Source organism: Schistosoma haematobium, chromosome ZW, assembly GCF_000699445.3.
Source record: "Schistosoma haematobium chromosome ZW, whole genome shotgun sequence".
Classification (NCBI taxonomy): Eukaryota; Metazoa; Platyhelminthes; class Trematoda; order Strigeidida; family Schistosomatidae; genus Schistosoma; species Schistosoma haematobium.
In genome coordinates this window covers 24,099,193-24,118,449 of record NC_067195.1, presented here as the reverse complement: position 1 = coordinate 24,118,449, position 19,257 = coordinate 24,099,193, and the positions used below count along the sequence as shown (strand labels likewise).

The 19,257-nt window shown below is 40.7% G+C and overlaps 2 protein-coding genes across 2 annotated transcripts in view; one reads left to right on the top strand and one right to left on the bottom strand.

The window, feature by feature from the left end:
* The window catches only part of KRI1_2 (KRRI-Interacting protein 1), a 55,884-nt gene extending 49,561 nt beyond the window's left edge, over positions 1-6,323 (bottom strand). The window contains exon 1 of the mRNA XM_051210762.1: positions 6,297-6,323. The gene's annotated coding sequence lies outside the window, so the exon portion shown is untranslated. The remainder of the gene's footprint in view (positions 1-6,296) is intronic.
* MS3_00003078 (uncharacterized protein) lies at positions 1,151-6,293 on the top strand. The gene is made up of 2 exons (XM_051210765.1): positions 1,151-1,463; positions 1,516-6,293. The coding sequence occupies exon 2, from the start codon at positions 4,150-4,152 to the stop codon at positions 4,519-4,521; it is 372 nt and encodes a 123-aa protein (XP_051070783.1). The 5' UTR covers positions 1,151-1,463; positions 1,516-4,149; the 3' UTR covers positions 4,522-6,293.
* Positions 6,324-19,257: the final 12,934 nt, after the last annotated feature.

Here is a 19,257-nt window from a genome sequence, read left to right as displayed (position 1 = left end):
CTTGTAAGTGAAGATTAACTGGTATACTAGGACAGATACAAATATAAGAGACAATGAGTTTATAACTTCTCAGTACTTGCTACTACATTTATTAATAACATGGTAACTGTTTTGAGGGGTGGCTTCGCGATCCACAGGCTCGACTTTCCACTTCTAAGTTCCTGGTTTGAAATCGGCTTTACCTACTTCAGTTTGGGCAACCGCGTAGTATCACAAACCCTCACACTGAGTATGGCTCGTACTTGGTGAATGAGCTAAAAAAGGAACTGTCTTGGGTACCATCGTATATAAACCAACCACTCCAGTAAGGAGGCTTGATGAACAAACATATGAACACGTAAAGCCGATGCGGCTGATTAGAATTGGTAATCACAACCAGATCAGTAGATCTGCCAATATTTACAACACCGTTCCCAAGATGCTAATCACCGAAAGACATTTAGAGTATGTTACTATTTTACTATTGATCAATTAATATCCGATACAACTATTAGTGCAAATGAAACGCATATATTTTAGTTCTTCAGCGGCTTTTGATAACAAAAATAAGGCAGGAGTTTTGAAAACATAATAACCAACCAGAAAAATCTCAGTCAGTTGCAAGCAACGTGAGACCTAATACATATTTCCGTCGATTCAAGCTGCCACACCACATCAACAAGAGATGAAACCACCAATGTGAATACTACGGCATTGACGACCGTTGATGCTACCTTGACGTGGTGGTCGAGCTTGCCTATCGTGATGAACTAATCGAGCTATACTGGCTGGAACAATCGTTCCTCAAGGTCCTACCATGCCAAACAGGTCGGTTGAGGAGCGGTAAGACTAAAAGCAGTATACCCAAGGTCTGAAGGCGAAGTCGTACTGCCGACTGTACAGAGGTGTGACGGCAGTAAGGTGTTTCCTTCAGACAACCAGCATAACAGCGATGCTGCCTTCCCACAAAGAGGGATGGGGTTAGAAAACGTTCACCCTAAAAATGCACACATCGCCTTGTCGCACGGATATCCGTCTCCGGCGGTGAGGTCTCAACAAGTACAGAGCTAACAAGAAAATTACCCACAAAAAGGTCGTGTGTGACCCGCCTCAAGCAGTTGTCCCCTGGGCACTGCGGTCACGCTTTCATGTCACTAAGATCAACTCCAACCCGATTTCATTTGCAGGTACCTCTAGAAGAACCCTTCCACGGTTTGGGCAACCGGGAAGTGATAACCGTCCTCATACCTCTAACAGCGATCAAGACCGCCGTATTCATAATCAATTTTCCTCCTCCAGTTTCCATAATTACTTCTACCTCAACTATCAACTCTATACTTCATCTTTTGGCTTCCCCCTTAAGTGTCACCATAGCCAACGATTATAGTGCGCAAAACAAATGTTATGAGGGTAATTAATTATCCAGGTTCCATCGTCATTCATCACGTTAATGGATACAGTAACTATTCAAAAGCAGCCATACGGTATGGTTTTAATAATAAGCCCTTGGAACTTCCCTTCATTTTATCATTTCAGCCTCTAATTGGTGCAATTGCTGCTGGGAATAGTGTTCTTCTTAAGCCGTCAGAATTGACTCCAGCGTGTTCTCAGCTGATTAGTGAGCTTATCCCTAAGTATTTAGATAAAGTAAGTTGTTGGTCAAATTAAAGGAGATTTCCATGGACTGAAGAAAGTAAGAATTTTTCTGCACTTAGTTTCTATTACTTTGACCTGACATTCTAAAATGGAAGTATTAAATTCCTAGAAAATATGAAGGGGGCAAAGTGTGGCACTTCAAACAGATGCAAACTTAGTAAAAAGAACGAATACGAATTTTTCATTATTGGGTACAGATTTGTGCCTAATCCTTCACTGTCCATGATTAACGATTGACTAGTTACCAAGTCCATAAGTATAAGCCATATAGAATTTCACTGCTTATTGTTCAATAAAAATATATGTAGGAACTATTGTATGATGTAGATTTAGATTATTCCAAGTTATGTCTAATCATATCGCAAATTTCTGATTTGTTACCGTTTAGTTTGGGTGACTGAAACTGGTGTAAAGTATATGCTCTCCACTTTTTAAAGCATCAATTGTAAAACGAGACTGCACCTTTGGAATTTTCGTCCAACGTCCCGTAGACAGAATGCTTTCAGTGGCGAAGTTGAGTAGAAAAATAAAACTGATGACCCCATCTAACATCGTCTTCAGTTTATAATGGTGACATTTCTATGTAACCACTACTTGATATACTTTCCACAACTTAATAAACGTCAACACGTTTTTCAGGAATCAATATAAATATCCTTCAAGTAATATTCTTAGTCTGTAATGCTTTTAACAGCTCTTGTGTGTCCTAGTAATGAAATCACAGTCCCTATATCCACGAAGAAAGCATATCCCTAAAACATTAGTTCGGTTTTGTGAAACTAGTTTAATAGTAGTTAGTATCTTAATAGTCCAGACCGTTGCTGCTACCTTGACGTGGTGAACCATATTGCCATCAGTCATCGTTGTAGAGGCTCGATAGAAGACTCACGCTCGTTCTGGAATACCTGCTTGGACTCTAATAATGCTCTAATACGGGCACGCATTTGTTTGAGCCTCACTGGATGCAGAAAATCCACATTAAGAAGACCCATTAGAATTGAACTGAGTGACGAAAAAGCAGAAAGTAGATTCCAGGAACAACTGAGGTCACACTTAGGTAGTTTTGAAAACGAGGCTGACCCAGATGTTGCTTGGAAAGATATACAAACAGCAGTGACATCTATCAGTGATTTAAACCAAAGGGTTACAAAACACCAATCGATTTCTTCTAAGTCTATTGCACTAATGGATTCTCGTAAACTCATCCCATCAGGATCTGAACACGATGAAGAGCGAAAGCAGATCAGATCTTGGTTAACCAACAGTCTAAGGAACGACCGTCAGCGGTGGTGGGCAACGAAAGCACATAGAGGTGGAAAAGGTGGCGGCTGTAGGTAATACAAAACAGCTCTACAGACTAATAAAAGAAACTAAGATTAATAAGTCAAGTGTAAGTGAGACTATCTCGGAAAAAGACGACACTCTTATCTGCTCCCAGTCCAGACGTTTAGAACGATGGGCGGAACATTTTAAGGAGCAGTTCAGCTGGCCTCCAGCTACTCTACAACTACCCACCATTTCCAGACAGCCTGAATGGAACATTGAAGTAGGTCCCCGACTCTAGTTGAAGTTCAAAAGGCTATAGATAATCTGAAACGAGGAAGAGAAGCTGGTCCAGATGGATTGGCTACAGAGGTCTTTAAGGATGGTGGTCCAATTTTAGCGATTAGGTTGACTAATATTTTAGCTAAAATCTGGGAGTTGGACGTAATCCCATCTTATTGGTCACAATCACTGATTGTCCCAATATATAAAAAGGGGTCAAAATCATCCTGTGATAACCATAGAGGGATTAGTTTGATTAACATAGCATCTAAAATACTAGCTTCAATAATTATCGGACGCCTAACTAAGACTCGTGAACTGCAAACACGAGAAAATCAGGCTGGCTTCAGACCTGGCTGTGGCTGCATCGACCACATGTTCACCATTCGTCAGGTTCTAGAACATAGGCATACTTATCGGCGTCCGACAATTATAGTGTTTCTTGACCTAAAAGCAGCATTTGACTCTGTAGACCGAGAGGTCCTGTGGCAGTGTCTGTCATTAAAAGGTGTACCTCAGAAGTACATAAACCTTGTGAAGGCTCTTTACTCGAACACCAATAGTCAAGTCAGAGCTTATGACGAACTGTCATCTGATTTTGCAGCCTCAAATGGTGTCCGGCAGGGCAGTCCACTTTCTCCATTTTTATTTAACTTCATCATAGACCTACTGATGGAAATAACGCTCTCGTCGATTGAATTTTCAGGCATTGATCTCCTACCGGGAGGTCCACTTATCGACTTAGAATACGCAGATGAAATAGTTGTGTTTGGTGAAGACGCTAATAAAATGCAGAGTCTTTTGGTAGGACTGAGCAACAATGCCAGGATGTTTGGGTTGCGCTTTTCCCCCTCTAAATGCACGTTGTTGCTTCAGGACTGGCCTGTGTCAATACCTGAACTAAGGATAGGGGTGAAGTAGTTGAACGCATCGACAACTTCATTTATCTTTGAAGTCTAATCAACCCTAATGGGTTGGTGTCTGACAAAATCTCTGCATGGAATCGTTTGGCTTTTGTCAACTTACGTCATCTATGAAGAAGACGAGATCTCCATCGGTCAATTAAGAGATGAATATAATTCACGGCTGGGAAACTTGGCCGTTAAGGATACTCGTAAGTTACTAGTATTCGATCACAGTTGTCTTAGAGATATTGCTCACATCTGCTGGGATCACCGGGTAAGTAATGGTGAGGTTACATGCAGGGTATTAAGGAATGATGGTAAATCAGTTGATGAGGTTGTAAATCTTCATAGACTGAGATGGTTGGGCCACGTGTTACGTATGCCTGAACACCGATTACCACCACGCGTAATGCTGACTAGTGTTGGGGATGGTTGAAAGAAAGTTAGGGACGGTCAAACCAAAACGTGACATCAGTGCTTGAAGTCACTAACTTCTAGTCTTAGCCATGTTGGTAGATGCAGACTACTTGGTTGGGGTCCGCGTGACTATCGTAACCAATGATTGGAGACTCTGAGTGACATGGCTCAGAATCGGTCACAATGGCGTAGGTGTATGCACTCTCTGTCTTCCCTTACACTATGAGGTTAAGATTGCTTTATATCTTTCTTTCTACCAACTAATCCTTTCTCCCTGTACTATATCCTTATATGCAATCTTTCTTTTATATATTACTACCATTGAAGTAACTACTTTATAAATTCGCTATTCATCTTGTTGTGCTAATGAGGTATGGCAACTTGTACCGATGAATATATGTGCCTGGTTCTACGTTGTAGCTGACTGACACTGAATACTATGGCAATAGAAGTGTTAGTGTCATTAACAGTAATATTCATAAAATTTAGTGGGTTTTATACACTGTCTAGGTATGAACAGAAGCCCATATAGTAATATACTTTCAGACACCTACATAGTGATCAAGGTCTAAACACGAAATAAGTCACATTGACAGACTTATCTCTGTTCCAAGGGACCATATAACCTAGTACGACTTATAGAAGTGAAACAACTAACTTCCGAGAAAATAACGAGCCCATCTTTGATTTTTTTTCTCGACTATATAACTCTCTTGTCAATTCTGAGTGCTTATATAAGCCCAAACACTTTGGTATCTTACAGGATGGACAGAATGGTGAGATAAGAAGCCAAACTAATCAGTACCGCTAGACCGAGTGTGCTAACCAAACAATTGGCAAACCAATGGACAAAAACAAACGATAGTGTCCTACTTCAAACCATCAACCGCAGATAAAATCCTTCATACGATGGAACGGAAACCTGAATTCCCGAAACAAAAATGATTGGAAACGTTCCACGTGACCACCTTATGAAGAAAATATAATCTATCAAACTTCTAGCTTTGGAAGAAACAAAATTTATCAGAGTTCGCCTCGAGTAATCTCCTTGATGGGCCTGCCCGCGAAGTTATGTAGTGCATACGCCACATCGGTGACCCCTCATATGGAGATGCAGAAGCATTCCATCTGCTGTGCAACCACAGTCGATTTTTTCGAAAAATAATTGCTCACCGAATTCTTATCTTCCACCTAAAAACTAGTCACACAGTTTCGTGAAGCCGAGGCAAAATAAGTTTGTAAACAGTAGAGATATCTATCTAGTCAGTTGTTGACAAATTGAACTCGACAGAAATACCTAAAGGAATGAAATCGAATTTTCAGACACAGTCGTGAGACAATATATAATGATGAAGCAATATTGCTATATCTGCCTTATTCAGAATTACGTACGTCAACATTTTCTTTCGAACTAGTTTCTGCCATATCTATACCGACAATTGTTTGTAGAAAAGCGGGGTTTAGACTAAACTTTAATACAAGATAGGTTCGTATCCCCAGCGTCCCATTCTATCGAAATTGATAAAGCTACTCATTCTACTCTTTGTGTGTTCTGACCAGCATAATTCTGAACTAAATACGAATACGTGAATAACAAAGCAGTTTACTACTCAAACTAGTTAGTATGATATGCACCAAGACCAGGCTCGCAAATAATAAAATTCCCTTGAAACCTTACTTATACCACAGTGGTACAACTAGACTGAACGTTTGATAAATTCTTAAACATAGCAACCCTAAAGACATTGAAATAAATGCATTCAGCAAGTCCCCAAAAAAATCTCACTAACATACATAGTAGCGTAGGTTGCTTAAAAACCGTCCCCCCAGATATTCAATATCGTGTCGTTAATGAAAACCCAATTTGTAAATAGTATTTTAGTCAGTATTTAGAGTTCTCATAATTTCGTTTATTTTGTAAAGAAATTTTATTGACCATGATGTGTTGTTTAGGTCGTATTAGATTTTCTTCTGCAGCGTTTCCTATGTTGTATTGATTATTGTCCAATAACTACACATGCAGCTTAAATTGCACATCCTTCTCGCTTCATTCGCTCTCGCGTCAACAATTTTGTAATATACCGGCAAAAAATATACGTAGCTTGTGCCTACCAGTGTCACCATGATTAGTCATACGTCAATATCCTGAACTGAATACCATATTTTTGGAGTCACCTGCCTCTTGTCATAATTTCGGATTTACCTTTAGATATGTAGAACTAGCAACAACTGATTACTTTCTATTCCAGCCTTAGATTCGCTTTTGAAAGGACCGGAAGCTGTATGGTCTGTGTTGTTCACGGTAACAGAGTTCTCTCGATTTATTCGACTTTCTTCAGAACACGACTGTAGGGCCAGTGAAATGTCACTGGGCCCTAGCCAGATCATTTGGAAATCGGGTCGCTGAACGTCGAACAAGTCAATTATCCTTGGTGCTCTGTAAGATTGTCCAGTACTTCGAGGTGTCTAGTCGGAGTCATTTCCAGGAAGCCAACTGCCGACATCGAGTACGATAGTCGTATGCTGGAAGGACTATCCCGCTCTACTCGTCTCGGTTTCACACACATCCTGATTCTAGGGGACTTTATTCACCCCAGAGTCAACTTCGCAGAACACACGTATACTGGAGGCGACAACTCAATTGAAGCTCGGTTCTTCAACCTCATCGATGACTTGTGATTATACGAAAATGTGAGGTCGGCAACTCGTTGGAGAAACAGTCAGACACCGTCGCGCTTAGACTGTGTATTCACAAACGAAGAATTTCTAGTTGACAACCTCTTAATCCTGGCTCCTCTGGGAAAAAGCGATCATGCCGCCATAGCCTTCAGTTTTGTCAGTAAAACTAAGCTAAGATATCCCACCAATAACTTGCGTTGGAATTTTAAACGGTTGAATGTGCCAGCTCTACACGACTATCTACAGCAGGTGGTTTGGGATGTTCACCCTCAACTCGATGTGGACGGTCATTGGGACTTCTTACTGCACACGCTCTTACGTGCTACAAACCATTCAGTTTCTCATACGGTTCCCAAAAGCTGCAAGCCACCTACAATAATCAAGAACCGTACCCTTCGCCTGCTAAGCCACAAAAGGCACTGTTAGGCGGAATACAAACGAACTGACAACGACGGAGCGTACAGGCAATACAAACATATCAGGAATATATGCACGAAGGCTATAAGAGAAGATAGACTTCAGTACCAGACAAAGCTTATGGACAAATTTGCCTCCAATCCTAAAAGCTTATTCCGTTATGCAGCCTCTCTTCGTCAAGCCGAAACTGGAGTTTCCCAACTGGTAGGTCTTAACGGCCCGACCAACAACGATGGCGACGCCGCTAACCTTCTGGCTGAACATTACTCCCAGACATTTCAACCGACCGACATTAACTTTACTGATGACAGTTTCGTTTGCAATTCCATAGGACTTTCCGGAGTGAACCTAAGCGCTGACTTGGTGTTCCGGAAACTTCAGAACTTAAGACTAGACACTTCTCCTGGCCCGGACATGGTCCATTTCGCCATACTGGCAACGCCGCTTAGCGTGATGTTCTCACACTCGCTAAGTCGAGGAAAACTACCGGACTGTAGACACAACTTCAACTCCTTAAGAGTTGTCAAATGCTGGAATTCGCTGCCGGTCGAGCTAATCCAAGCGACTTCCCAGGAGTCCTTTAAGAGGCAACTTGATTTGTTCTTAAGGACTAAGGATAGTTTCACACTATGATTTACTAATTTCTTTTCCTCTTTTATTGTTAACATACCTAGGTTTCTGCCTGGAGGATTTGGTGAACCCCTGCTACTAGACAAGGAAGCCTGTTAAGCGAAAGCTTCTTCTATTCCGTCCACAACCATTTGAACCAATTGAAGTTAAAGGAAAACCAACGCTCATTAATTTATCGACCTTCATTAACTGGCCCATGCGGTGGTTGTCGCAATCACTTCCATGTGTTCACTTTGTCTTCCATTAAACCGTGAGATTTAAATTACATTGTACCTTTCTTTCTGCCAACTAATCCTTTCTTCTTGTACTATACCCTTATATGCAATCATTCTTTTATATATTACTACCATTGAAGTAAACTCCACCTGGAGTCCCTCCGGGGGCTACTGCCGGTCCCAAGCCCGGATAAAGGAGGAGGGTTGGGCATGGGGTTAGCGTCCGCATCCCGTAGAAAACTAACTCGCTAAAAAAACGCTAACCAGAAAAAATTATTCAAACCTTTTAAACTCTGCCCTGGGAGTCAGAAGGTCTTCATTTAGAAGAATTATGACGCCTCATGATGAAAGCCGAATTCCTTCGGAAGTTACGAGGCCAATACCCCTTCTGACAACCAGAGCAACCATTTATTCAGGTACATGGAATGTTCGCTCAATGTGGGACACCGGGAGAGCCTTCGAAATCGCTGCAGAAATGAGAAGATACAACCTAGAGGTACTTGGGATCAGTGAAACACATTGGACACAAGTTGGACAACAACGACTAACTACAGGAGAGCTCCTGTTATACTCCGGCCATGAAGAAAATGCCCCACATACACAAGGAGTTGCATTGATGTTGTCCAAACAAGCGCAAAATGCGCTTATAGGATGGGAATCTCATGGACCAAGGATCATCAAAGCCTCCTTCAGAACAAGGAAAGAGAGCATTTCAATGAACATCATCCAATGCTACGCGCCTACCAACGAATACATTGAAGACGCTCAAGATCAACTCTACGATGGCTGCAGTCAGTCGTCGAGAAGTGCCCAACAAAGGACCTGACCATTCTGATGGGAGATTTCAATGCCAAGTTTGGGACGGACAACACTGGATATGAAGACATCATGGGACGACACGGACTGGGAGAAAGAAACAAAAATGGTGAGAGATTTGCAAACCTACGTGCCTTCAATAAGCTGGTCATGGGCGGCACCATATTCCCACATAAGCGCATTTACAAAACCACATGGACTTCACCGGATCACTCTACACATAACCAAATCGACCATATTTGCATCAACAAAACGTTCAGGAGGACTATAGAGGACGTGAGAACCAAGAGAGGAGCTGATATAGCATCAGATCATCACTTGCTGGTCGCCAAGATGAAATTGAGACTCAAGAAGCACTGGACAATGGGGCGGACAACATCACAAACGTTCAATACGGCCTTTCTTCAGGATACTGACAAACTCAACAAATTCAAGATAGTCCTCAGCAACGAGTTCCAGGCCTTTCATGATCTACTCAATGGAGAAGGAACTACTGTGGAGAGCAACTGGAAGGGGATCAAAGAGGCAATCACTTCAACATGTCATGAGGTCCTGGGCCACAAGAAGCACCACCACAAGGAATGGATCACTGTTGATACACTGGATAAGATTCAAGAAAGGAGGAACAAGAAAGCAGCAATCAATACCAGTCGACCAAGAGCAGAAAAAAGCCAAGGCACAAGCTGAATACACAGAAGTAAACAAACAAGTGAAGAGGAGCATTAGAACCGACAAACGTAAATATGTGGAAGATTTAGCAACGGCGGCGGAAAAGGCTGCAAGAGAAGGGAACATGAGACAATTGTGTGACACGACAAAGAAACTCTCTGGAAATCGCCGTAAACCAGAACGACCAGTGAAAAGCAAGGAAGGCGAGGTAATCACCAACATTGAAGAGCAACAAAACAGGTGGGTAGAACACTTCAAAGAACTCTTGAATCGACCAGCTCCACTGAACCCACCCAACATCGAAGCAGCACCCACGGACCTCCCAATCAATGTTGGCTCACCAACAATTGAAGAAATCAGCATGGCCATCAGACAAATCAAGAGTGGCAAAGCAGCAGGACCAGACAACATTCCAGCAGAGGCACTGAAAGCAGACGTAGCGGCAAGTGCAAGGATACCCCGCATTCTCTTCAATAAGATTTGGGATGAGGAACAAGTAGCAACAGACTGGAAAGAAGGACTCCTGATCAAAATACCAAAGAAAGGCGATCTCAGCAAGTGTGATAACTACAGGGGCATCACTCTTCTCTCAATACCGGGAAAAGTCTTCAACAGGGTATTGTTAAACAGGATGAAGGACTGCATAGACGCACAACTTCGTGACCAACAGGCAGGATTCCGTAAGGATAGATCGTGTACAGACCAAATCGCAACTCTACGGATCATTGTGGAACAATCAATTGAATGGAATTCATCACTCTACATCAACTTCATTGACTACGAAAAGGCATTTGATAGTGTGGACAGAACAACACTATGGAAACTTCTTCGACACTACGGCGTGCCTCAGAAGATAGTCAATATCACACAGAGTTCATATGATGGATTACACTGCAAAATCGTGCATGGAGGACAATTGACAAAGTCGTTCGAAGTGAAGACCGGTGTTAGGCAAGGTTGGTTACTCTCACCCTTTCTATTTCTCCTGGTGATCGACTGGATCATGAAGACGTCAACATCTGAAGGGAAGCACGGGATACAATGGACATCTAGGATGCAGTTGGACGATCTGGACTTCGCAGATGATCTGACCCTTCTATCCCAAACGCAACAACAAATGCAGGACAAGACGAACAGTGTGGCAGCAGCCTCAGCAGCAGTAGGTCTCAATATACACAAAGGGAAAAGCAAGATTCTCCGATACAACACAGCATGCACCAATCCAATCACAATTGACGGAGAAGATTTGGAAGATGTAAAAACCTTTACATATTTGGGCAGCATCATTGATGAACAGGGTGGATCTGATGCAGATGTGAAGGCGCGGATCGGCAAAGCAAGAGCAGCATATTTACAACTGAGGAGCATCTGGAACTCAAAGCAACTGTCAACCAACACCAAGGTCAGGATTTTCAATACAAATGTCAAGACAGTTCTACTGTATGGGGCAGAAACCTGGAGAACTACGAAAGCCATCATCCAGAAAATACAGGTGTTTATTAATAGTTAATATTTGGTCGCTTTATAACACAGTGTTTCCAATTCTGGAAGAGTGCCTCAATTCACAACCAAAAATGCACAAACTCAGTCAAGACAAGTAAAGCAATCAAGAGGAGGAACAAACCAATATGGCTGCCGCCAAGACTAAGTATAAAGTAAAACAACATAAGTGCAGTTCGGGAAGAAACATGGGGAATTAGTGAAGGAGTAATAAAAATAAAAACTATAATAAAATCCAAATATTAACAATTCAAATGTAATCAAAAAACTAACAATGTACCACTTAAGGGATCAATAGGAACAAAGTACAAGTAAATACATGGAGGGATTTTCACACTTACACAAAACATTCAAAACGGATCTTACACTGGCCCCTAAAATATACCGTGTGACACATTTTTCTGGTCAAATTGCTTGCAGTTGACATGTACTCTTTGTTGATATCCAATTAGAAAATCATTTATCCACTTAAATAGGTTACCACTTATCTCACTGTTACTTAACTTAAAAAACACTCTGTTATGTGTGACTTAATCAAAGTCTTACGCGAGATGAATAAAGTTACATTGACAAGTAGCTTTTGGTCTTCAAGAGTACGCTAGGTTTCCGGAATCACCGATAAAGTTTCGAAACTCAAATAACCTGTTCCTTAATCGTGTTGCTCTTAAGAAAAATCAGGTCTTTGTCTAGATAAATAAATCTTTTGCGAATAACTTTTCTAGAATATTAACAGCTTCCTCAGTTCAGCTTACGAAACAGTCGTTTTCAACATTATGTCTCGTACCTGGTATTAAGCCATAACTTCGTAGTCTACTTTCGGTTATCACTAGATTAAAACATACCTAGAGAATGTGTCATAAAATCTGGGATTCTTTTTAGTAACCTTTTCGTGCCTTAAGGTAACCCTCGTGCTATTGATAGAAGAAACCAGAGAAGTAGTGAATAGGTCTTTATTTCGATCTTCGCCCAGTCACAGTGGAGCGTTGGATTATCTGTTCAGACAAACAAAGGCTCTCAATATTCAATATAAGATATTAGGGAATATAACGCTTATACAAAATAAGGAAGTGAATAAATACTTGAACAATACTGTTTTGGCATATGCTTGGTTGTTTGGGGTCAACTCTTAACCAACCAACCTAAGCTGTTACATTAGCTTCCCCCTAGAATCGACTTCCGTAGGAACGTCGGTTCGATTAACCTATCTATCGAGAACACCTTAGTTCTATTTCTCATGCCAAGGGAAAATTATCAACTCGCTCACTGTTTGACTTACAATCAGTGACGACTGACGCTGTCAACGATAGTCCATGGATGTCTCTTCATTTACTAGCTTGTCATCTTATTTTGTAGCATGTGATTTCTTCTACAAATATCGCTGACGGTTTGCTGCGTGCTTTCAAGAGAAAGTGTGAGAATGTGGAACAAGAATATCTGAGGAAGTGCCGCATTTCTCAGGCCGAATGGCATGCGTACAAACTCGAATAAGCCAAAGGGTGTTGTGATAGCTGTCTTGGGAATATCTTCATCAGCCACCGGGATATTGTGATATGCCCTGACTAAGTCAATTTTAGTGAATATGTTCATACCCTGTAAACCGTTTGCGAAATCTTGGATATGCGGTATTGGGTACCTATCTAAAAGGTTTGACGGTTGAGGGCTCTGTAATCCCCGCACGGTCGCCAGTCACCTTCATTCTTCTTTGGGACCATATGCAAAGGGGATGCCCATTGACTATCAGAGGGACGGATAATACCCAGTTGTAGCATATAATCAAACTCGGCCCTAGCGATTTTGAGCTTATCTGGTGCTAGCCTCCTGGGTTTTGCAAAAACCGGTGCACCTTCGGTTTTGATAGTGTGACTTACTTTTAATTTGTCTTTGGAAGGCTGCGGGTTTGGTTTAGTTAAGTTTGGAAATTCCGCGAGTATATCTTGGAATTTCGCTGTTGTTACTGGAGGAGTTTGAATCAAGTTAAGAGAGCTGATGTGACTTTCTTCGCCTTTTGTGTAATACGAAGTTTCTTTTAGTGTTAATCGCCGTTTCTTGGTGTCAACTAGAAATTCGTATCTCTCTAGAAAGTCCTTCCCCAGTATTGCCAGATCTAAGTCGGCTACCGTGAAAACCCAAGGGAATTGCCTCCTGAACCCCAAATCTAGGGTTAAATTTTTCTGCCCAAATGTCGCAATTTTAGTTTTATTTGCAGCTTGAAGTGTAATTGGGGATGTTTCTTGACTCAGCTCAGTATTATTTTGAAGGGTTATTACTAACAGCAGCGCCAGTATCTACCAAGAAATTCAAACCAGAGTTTCTGTCTCTAACATAAAACAAGCGACTGTTTAGGCGCCCCTCCTCAGTCGTCGCGACCTGGGGAGGGGTTACTCGTTTCCCGCTGTCTTAGAATTATGCTTAGGCCAGGCGCATGGTTGCATGCACTTGGTTGAGTTGACACCAAACTTCCAGTGGTACCAACAAAACTGCCCAGATTGTCTGGACATTTGTGACCTGTTTTTTTTACTTGGATCGTGGTCGTTGTGGTGACCTGCTCCTGTTTCTATGACCCATTTGCATTCTGGTGACAGCCTCAGTGAGACTCTTAACACTCGCAATGAGTCCTTCTATTACGGGGTCTTTTGCTGATTCTACTTTTTGTGTGTGATTTATTGTGCCTGATCCAGTTGGAGGACCTCTTTCCATTATTCTATCGGCTATACGCGCTAAATGAGATAATGAGGTTTCAGGATCTTGTGCATCCAAACAGTGTTGGACGTAGCATGGGAGAGCTTGTATCCATCCTTGTTTTAGGACTGCTTCACCCACTGTGTTATCACCCACTAAGACTTGGAGGTGACGTAAAAACTGTGACGGCGACCGATCACCTAGTGTTTCACCTTGAAAAAGTCTTTGAATTCTTTGATTATCTGATAATGATAAAGGGTTCATTATCTCTCGTCTTAAGATGGTGTATGGTTGTGGTGATGGTGGATCTAAAATCAAGTCACGGACTTCTTTGGCGACTGAAGGAGGAAGGATAGAACACAAGTCTCTATAGCGAATCCCTTCAGATTTGATATTGTGTCTCGTGAAATAATGCTCTAGTTGAGCAAACCACAACTCAGGATCACTACGATCAAATTCTGGAAGTCGAGATTTCGTAGTCATAACAGTGTCTATCTCTACTGGTGACAAATCCTCCAGATTATGGGTTTCTATTGAGTCTGACATGAGGTATGTGACAAATATAGCAATAAAGTTAGCACGAAAAATGGTTACTATAACACGAATAACTTAAGATAATACGGAATAAACTAGTTGTATACTCAACTTAGTTTACGGATAATCAGGTCTACTTTTACGATTAAGTAAAAAAAATGTTAATAACAGAAATGAGGTTGAATTTGTGTTCAAAAAGGGCTCACCACTTTCGATATAAGATATTAGGGAATATAACGCTTATACAAAATAAGGAAGTGAATAAATACTTGAACAATACTGTTTTGGCATATGCTTGGTTGTTTGGGGTCAACTCTTAACCAACCAACCTAAGCTAGTACAACCTCATCCGCATGCCGTCGCATAACATAGATTTTTGAACACCCAGTTTGTGTGGCGGACCAAAGACATCAATCACCCTAATAATCGAAATGTCCAGTAGGGATAAAGGGACCAGATTTTATTTGAGAGAGGAGGTCTCTATGGTGTATACAACGTTAAAGAAGTCCTAGAGCACTTGAGCTATGTCGTAGTCACCATCCACTGGTGATAAAATACTATCACCTCCTTGTAGTCTGAGATCCCGGTTTAACAAAACACCAACAACTATTATATGTGACGCCGGTGTCGAGGAGGTAGCGAACATTCGTAGTCGCATCAGTGATGCATAACAGATGGCTATGTTCGTCGGCCACGGTTGCCATGAGCGCGTGCAGGTCGGTTTGGAGATCCGGAAACTTCAGGGTTTTCTTCAATTTCGAGAATTTCTGTGTTGATTATGATTTCAGCACCAACCAGAGAGACCTGTCTCTCGTGATCTAGGGACAGATTGTTTTCGTAAAGTACTCCTCCGAGGAGTTTTGGAGTGCCTACGGTCATGACGAATACTAAGGTGGGGTGTCAGAGTATGATAGTGTTCCGTTACGTCAGTTCGTGCTGTTTGAGGTTTTTCTTTGACTGGGTGCACCTCGGCGTTCAAAGTTCTGGTGATCTACAGAATTCGGTCGAGAGATGCGGCCAGCTCGTCCACAGCGTTGTTTGAAATGAGATGAGCACTACCTTCACCTGTTGTGGAAGCTTAAATAAGAAATGTTGTCTAAACAGGCCCTCGTTGAAGATCTATTGGCCAGTGACCCCTCTCATTCGTAACATGCCTGTTGCTGAGCTATGTCGTAGATCGATGTGATTGAGAAGTTTGTCTAAGCTTTGCAAAAAGGTTAGAACTCCGTGTCTAGGAATATACCTTTTTAGAATTTCCTAAGGTTCCGAAACATCACTAGTAAACATATTAGGTGTGACATACCTGTTGAATTCGCGCGGTAGTGCCCTCACTACTGCAAGGAACTGTGCATGTAGGTCTTTCACGTTGTGCTCGTGGAAGTCAACTTCTGAGTAGCAGGACCATGCCCTGATGCTATCGGTCTAAAATGGTATTAGTTGAAATGAGGGCGGCGAAACAGTCTTTATCTTAAGTAACTTAGGAGTTTGTCAGGTCATAATATAAAGGATAGCAATGAACGAGAAAGGAATATCCAAAAATACTAAAAAGATCACAGTATGTAAAAATTAAAGTAAAAATATGGTATATAAAGTTCCAAAAAGGAACAGACTCACAGTTTACAAATTGGTGTACCAAATCACGTCGGGTTCACCATAAAGTGCCACAAGTGATTGGAGTTTGAAAACGCCTCAACCAGTAACACCTCTTATGACAGAAATGTTCCAACCCAGTCAAATCAAAAGTCAGATGCGAAGAGGTTCGCAGATATATTTGATAGGCTATCTATGTATCGAGATGTGATCAACCTAAATCGGTTAGTGGTCGTAGGAGGTGTGATGCACTGCGTGCCCACTAGTGATTTGGTGCGGATGCGTGACTGAGTGCCTTCAGCTAGGTGAGTTCATTAAGACTAGTGCGGCCAGCGTCAAATGTCGAAGACTTGCAGTTAAAAAGCGTAGATCAGAGGTTTTCTTAGGCTGAACAGTAGACGAAACATATTATCGAAGTATATTATCGTTAATATACCTAGGTTCCAGCCTGGGGGTATTGGTGATTCACCGCCACTAGACACGGAAGCCCGTCAATTGAAATCTTCTTCAATTTCGTCCACAACCATTTGAACCATTTTTGAACCATTTGAAGATACAGATAGCTATATGTCATTCGTCCTTTTCTGAAGTATAGAGGTCTCCTATAGGTACATATACTGTTATTTCAAGCTAGCCTACAAACACGCCACAGACCTCAGGCTCTCAAAATATGAAGGCTGGTGACAAATGTGAAATGACCGCCTTTGGACAGGGTCGCGGGAACGATGAGGTAATTTCAATTGCGAGCTGCGTTCTATTAGGGCACACTATGCGCGTTAGGTCACGGGTTTTCGCGCACATGTAACATATTGTCGTGGATTTTATGTGTCGTTATTTATCAGCTATTAACAGCCTTTTTTCCATCATACGTGACTTCTCGTAATCTTTGTGACTGGAAGATAGTTTTTATTTCAATTTATAAGCAGTTTGACGTATTTCGTGCTCACTACCTAAGTAAATATGTAGTTGGCGTAATATGGTTATTTTTAACAATACAAAGTCAAACAAGTCAAATCACCATTTTTCTAGTCAAAAATAGATTACAGATTGAGTTTTCACGAAAATAAGCCGTGAAAAGCATTATATATGGTTCACCTCCTTGATTATGGTGATGGCACACATAGATGTACGTAGTCGTTTATAAAATGTAATCAGAAAGAAGCAAGCGTTAAACTAACTATGAATATTATATAAATTGTTTGTATTTAGCTATAAAAGGTTATTTGGACTATAGGTAGCATTGTTTTGTACTGAAGTGACATATTATTGTGTAACGTATCAGAGAAAAATTATGTGAGTAACAATTGACGTTGATAGTCTTTTCTACCGGCTTTCTCAACGTATACAGGAACAGTGTATAACACCAAATTAAATAGGCACAAAATCTTCATAAGTGAAACGATGGGTGTCTCTTCTGAGCATGGTGACAAAAGCATGTCGTACTTAATACTGAATTATGATGTGTCTGTTATAGGGTTGACGAATAATTTTCTGTAAACGAAATGCACAACCGCAGACGAAAATGTGAACAAAGTTACGATGCATATTGTCGAGTAATATCTAAATGGTGCTTACCAATTTCTCTTGCTAATAGCAGATGTATAGACGAAATACTACAAGGGTCAGACACTGAATAAATTCCCAGTGCTTGTTACGATACAGATTTGAATAAAAAAACAACTATTAGTGAGTTAATTCATGAATTCCTACTGCATTACAGACTGACTCGTCCGAAGTAATTCATGCAGACAACGTGACGAAAAGTGAATGAGCAATGGAAGCAGAATCACAAGTTCCTTGTATTCATATCTCCTTTATGCCACATTAATTAAATACATTTTCTTCATAAGCCAGACTACGCTTGTATGTTGTGACGAAACTAACTTCAGCAATTTGTAAATAACACTGATATGTGTGTTGTAAAGATTACCTATTAATTTTTATTAAAGGAAATAGAAATCTCTAATGATTAGCGCTGTCTGCAAATAAGAGACTTATAGGTACATTCTGTAACCTGCTATTTGATGAACTTATTGAATGTGATACTGATAACTAAGTCTAATTCTTTATTTCACGGCTGATTCATTGTTTTTCAGAATTGTATGAATCCATTAAAGTCGTCAAAGCTTTGTGATGATGTTTACGCCGGTCTACAACTTATGGAATTTGTGATTATGGAAGACCATGTTAAAAACCGGTTTACAAGTTCACGTTAACTGTGTTCCGTATTGCCTAGTAACATTTTTATTCAACTAATGAATTAGTGAAATACAAATATAGCAACTACACTCAGTGTCTTACTTTATAAACCGTGTCCGTATTTATTAATAGTCGATATGACGCTAGAACAAATATAGATAGAGAATAATATGAACTCCTTATAATCCACGGAATAAACAAGTAATAAGATGGATTATGTAATAATTCATTTCACTTTTAAAATTTAGTTACCCATTTATTCCAGCACCCTGTCACTTACATCCGCTCACTTAATCCTCTGTAATTATGTGAACTCTTCAAATTGTAATCAATTATTACGTAACCCAAGTTTTCAGTTCTTAAATCCACGGATCATTTATAAGCTATAAGATTTTCACACCACTTATCTGTCTGTGAACTCCAGTCCACTATTACACCACCCATTCTTAATGTGTTATTGACTGTGAAAACAAATGACCCTTGACCTTAAACTGCACATATATATATAGTCATTATTTATAACCTATGTCATTTCAATTATTCATATTCAGGTATGTCAACTGTTCCCCACATCACTGTTAAATCCTAATGCATATTTAGTTATAATGAATGCATACCACTGTTAATCAACATTTCTCCTGGTTTCATTTTAATTCATAAGCGGAACTAATCACATGAAATTAAAATCTACTTAGCTACTGATACGATTTTGATGATAAACGTAATCCGATGAAGGTTAATATGATATGTGGGTGCCTAATCTGCAAGACTGTACGTGGATGTAGGGTTTCTTAATCGTTCTTAATTATTACAGACAGTTGAACATG

Bases quoted from the DNA above. Each gene is read 5' to 3' on its own strand.
- MS3_00003078 (XM_051210765.1), top strand. From the start codon at position 4,150: ATGGGTTGGTGTCTGACAAAATCTCTGCATGGAATCGTTTGGCTTTTG.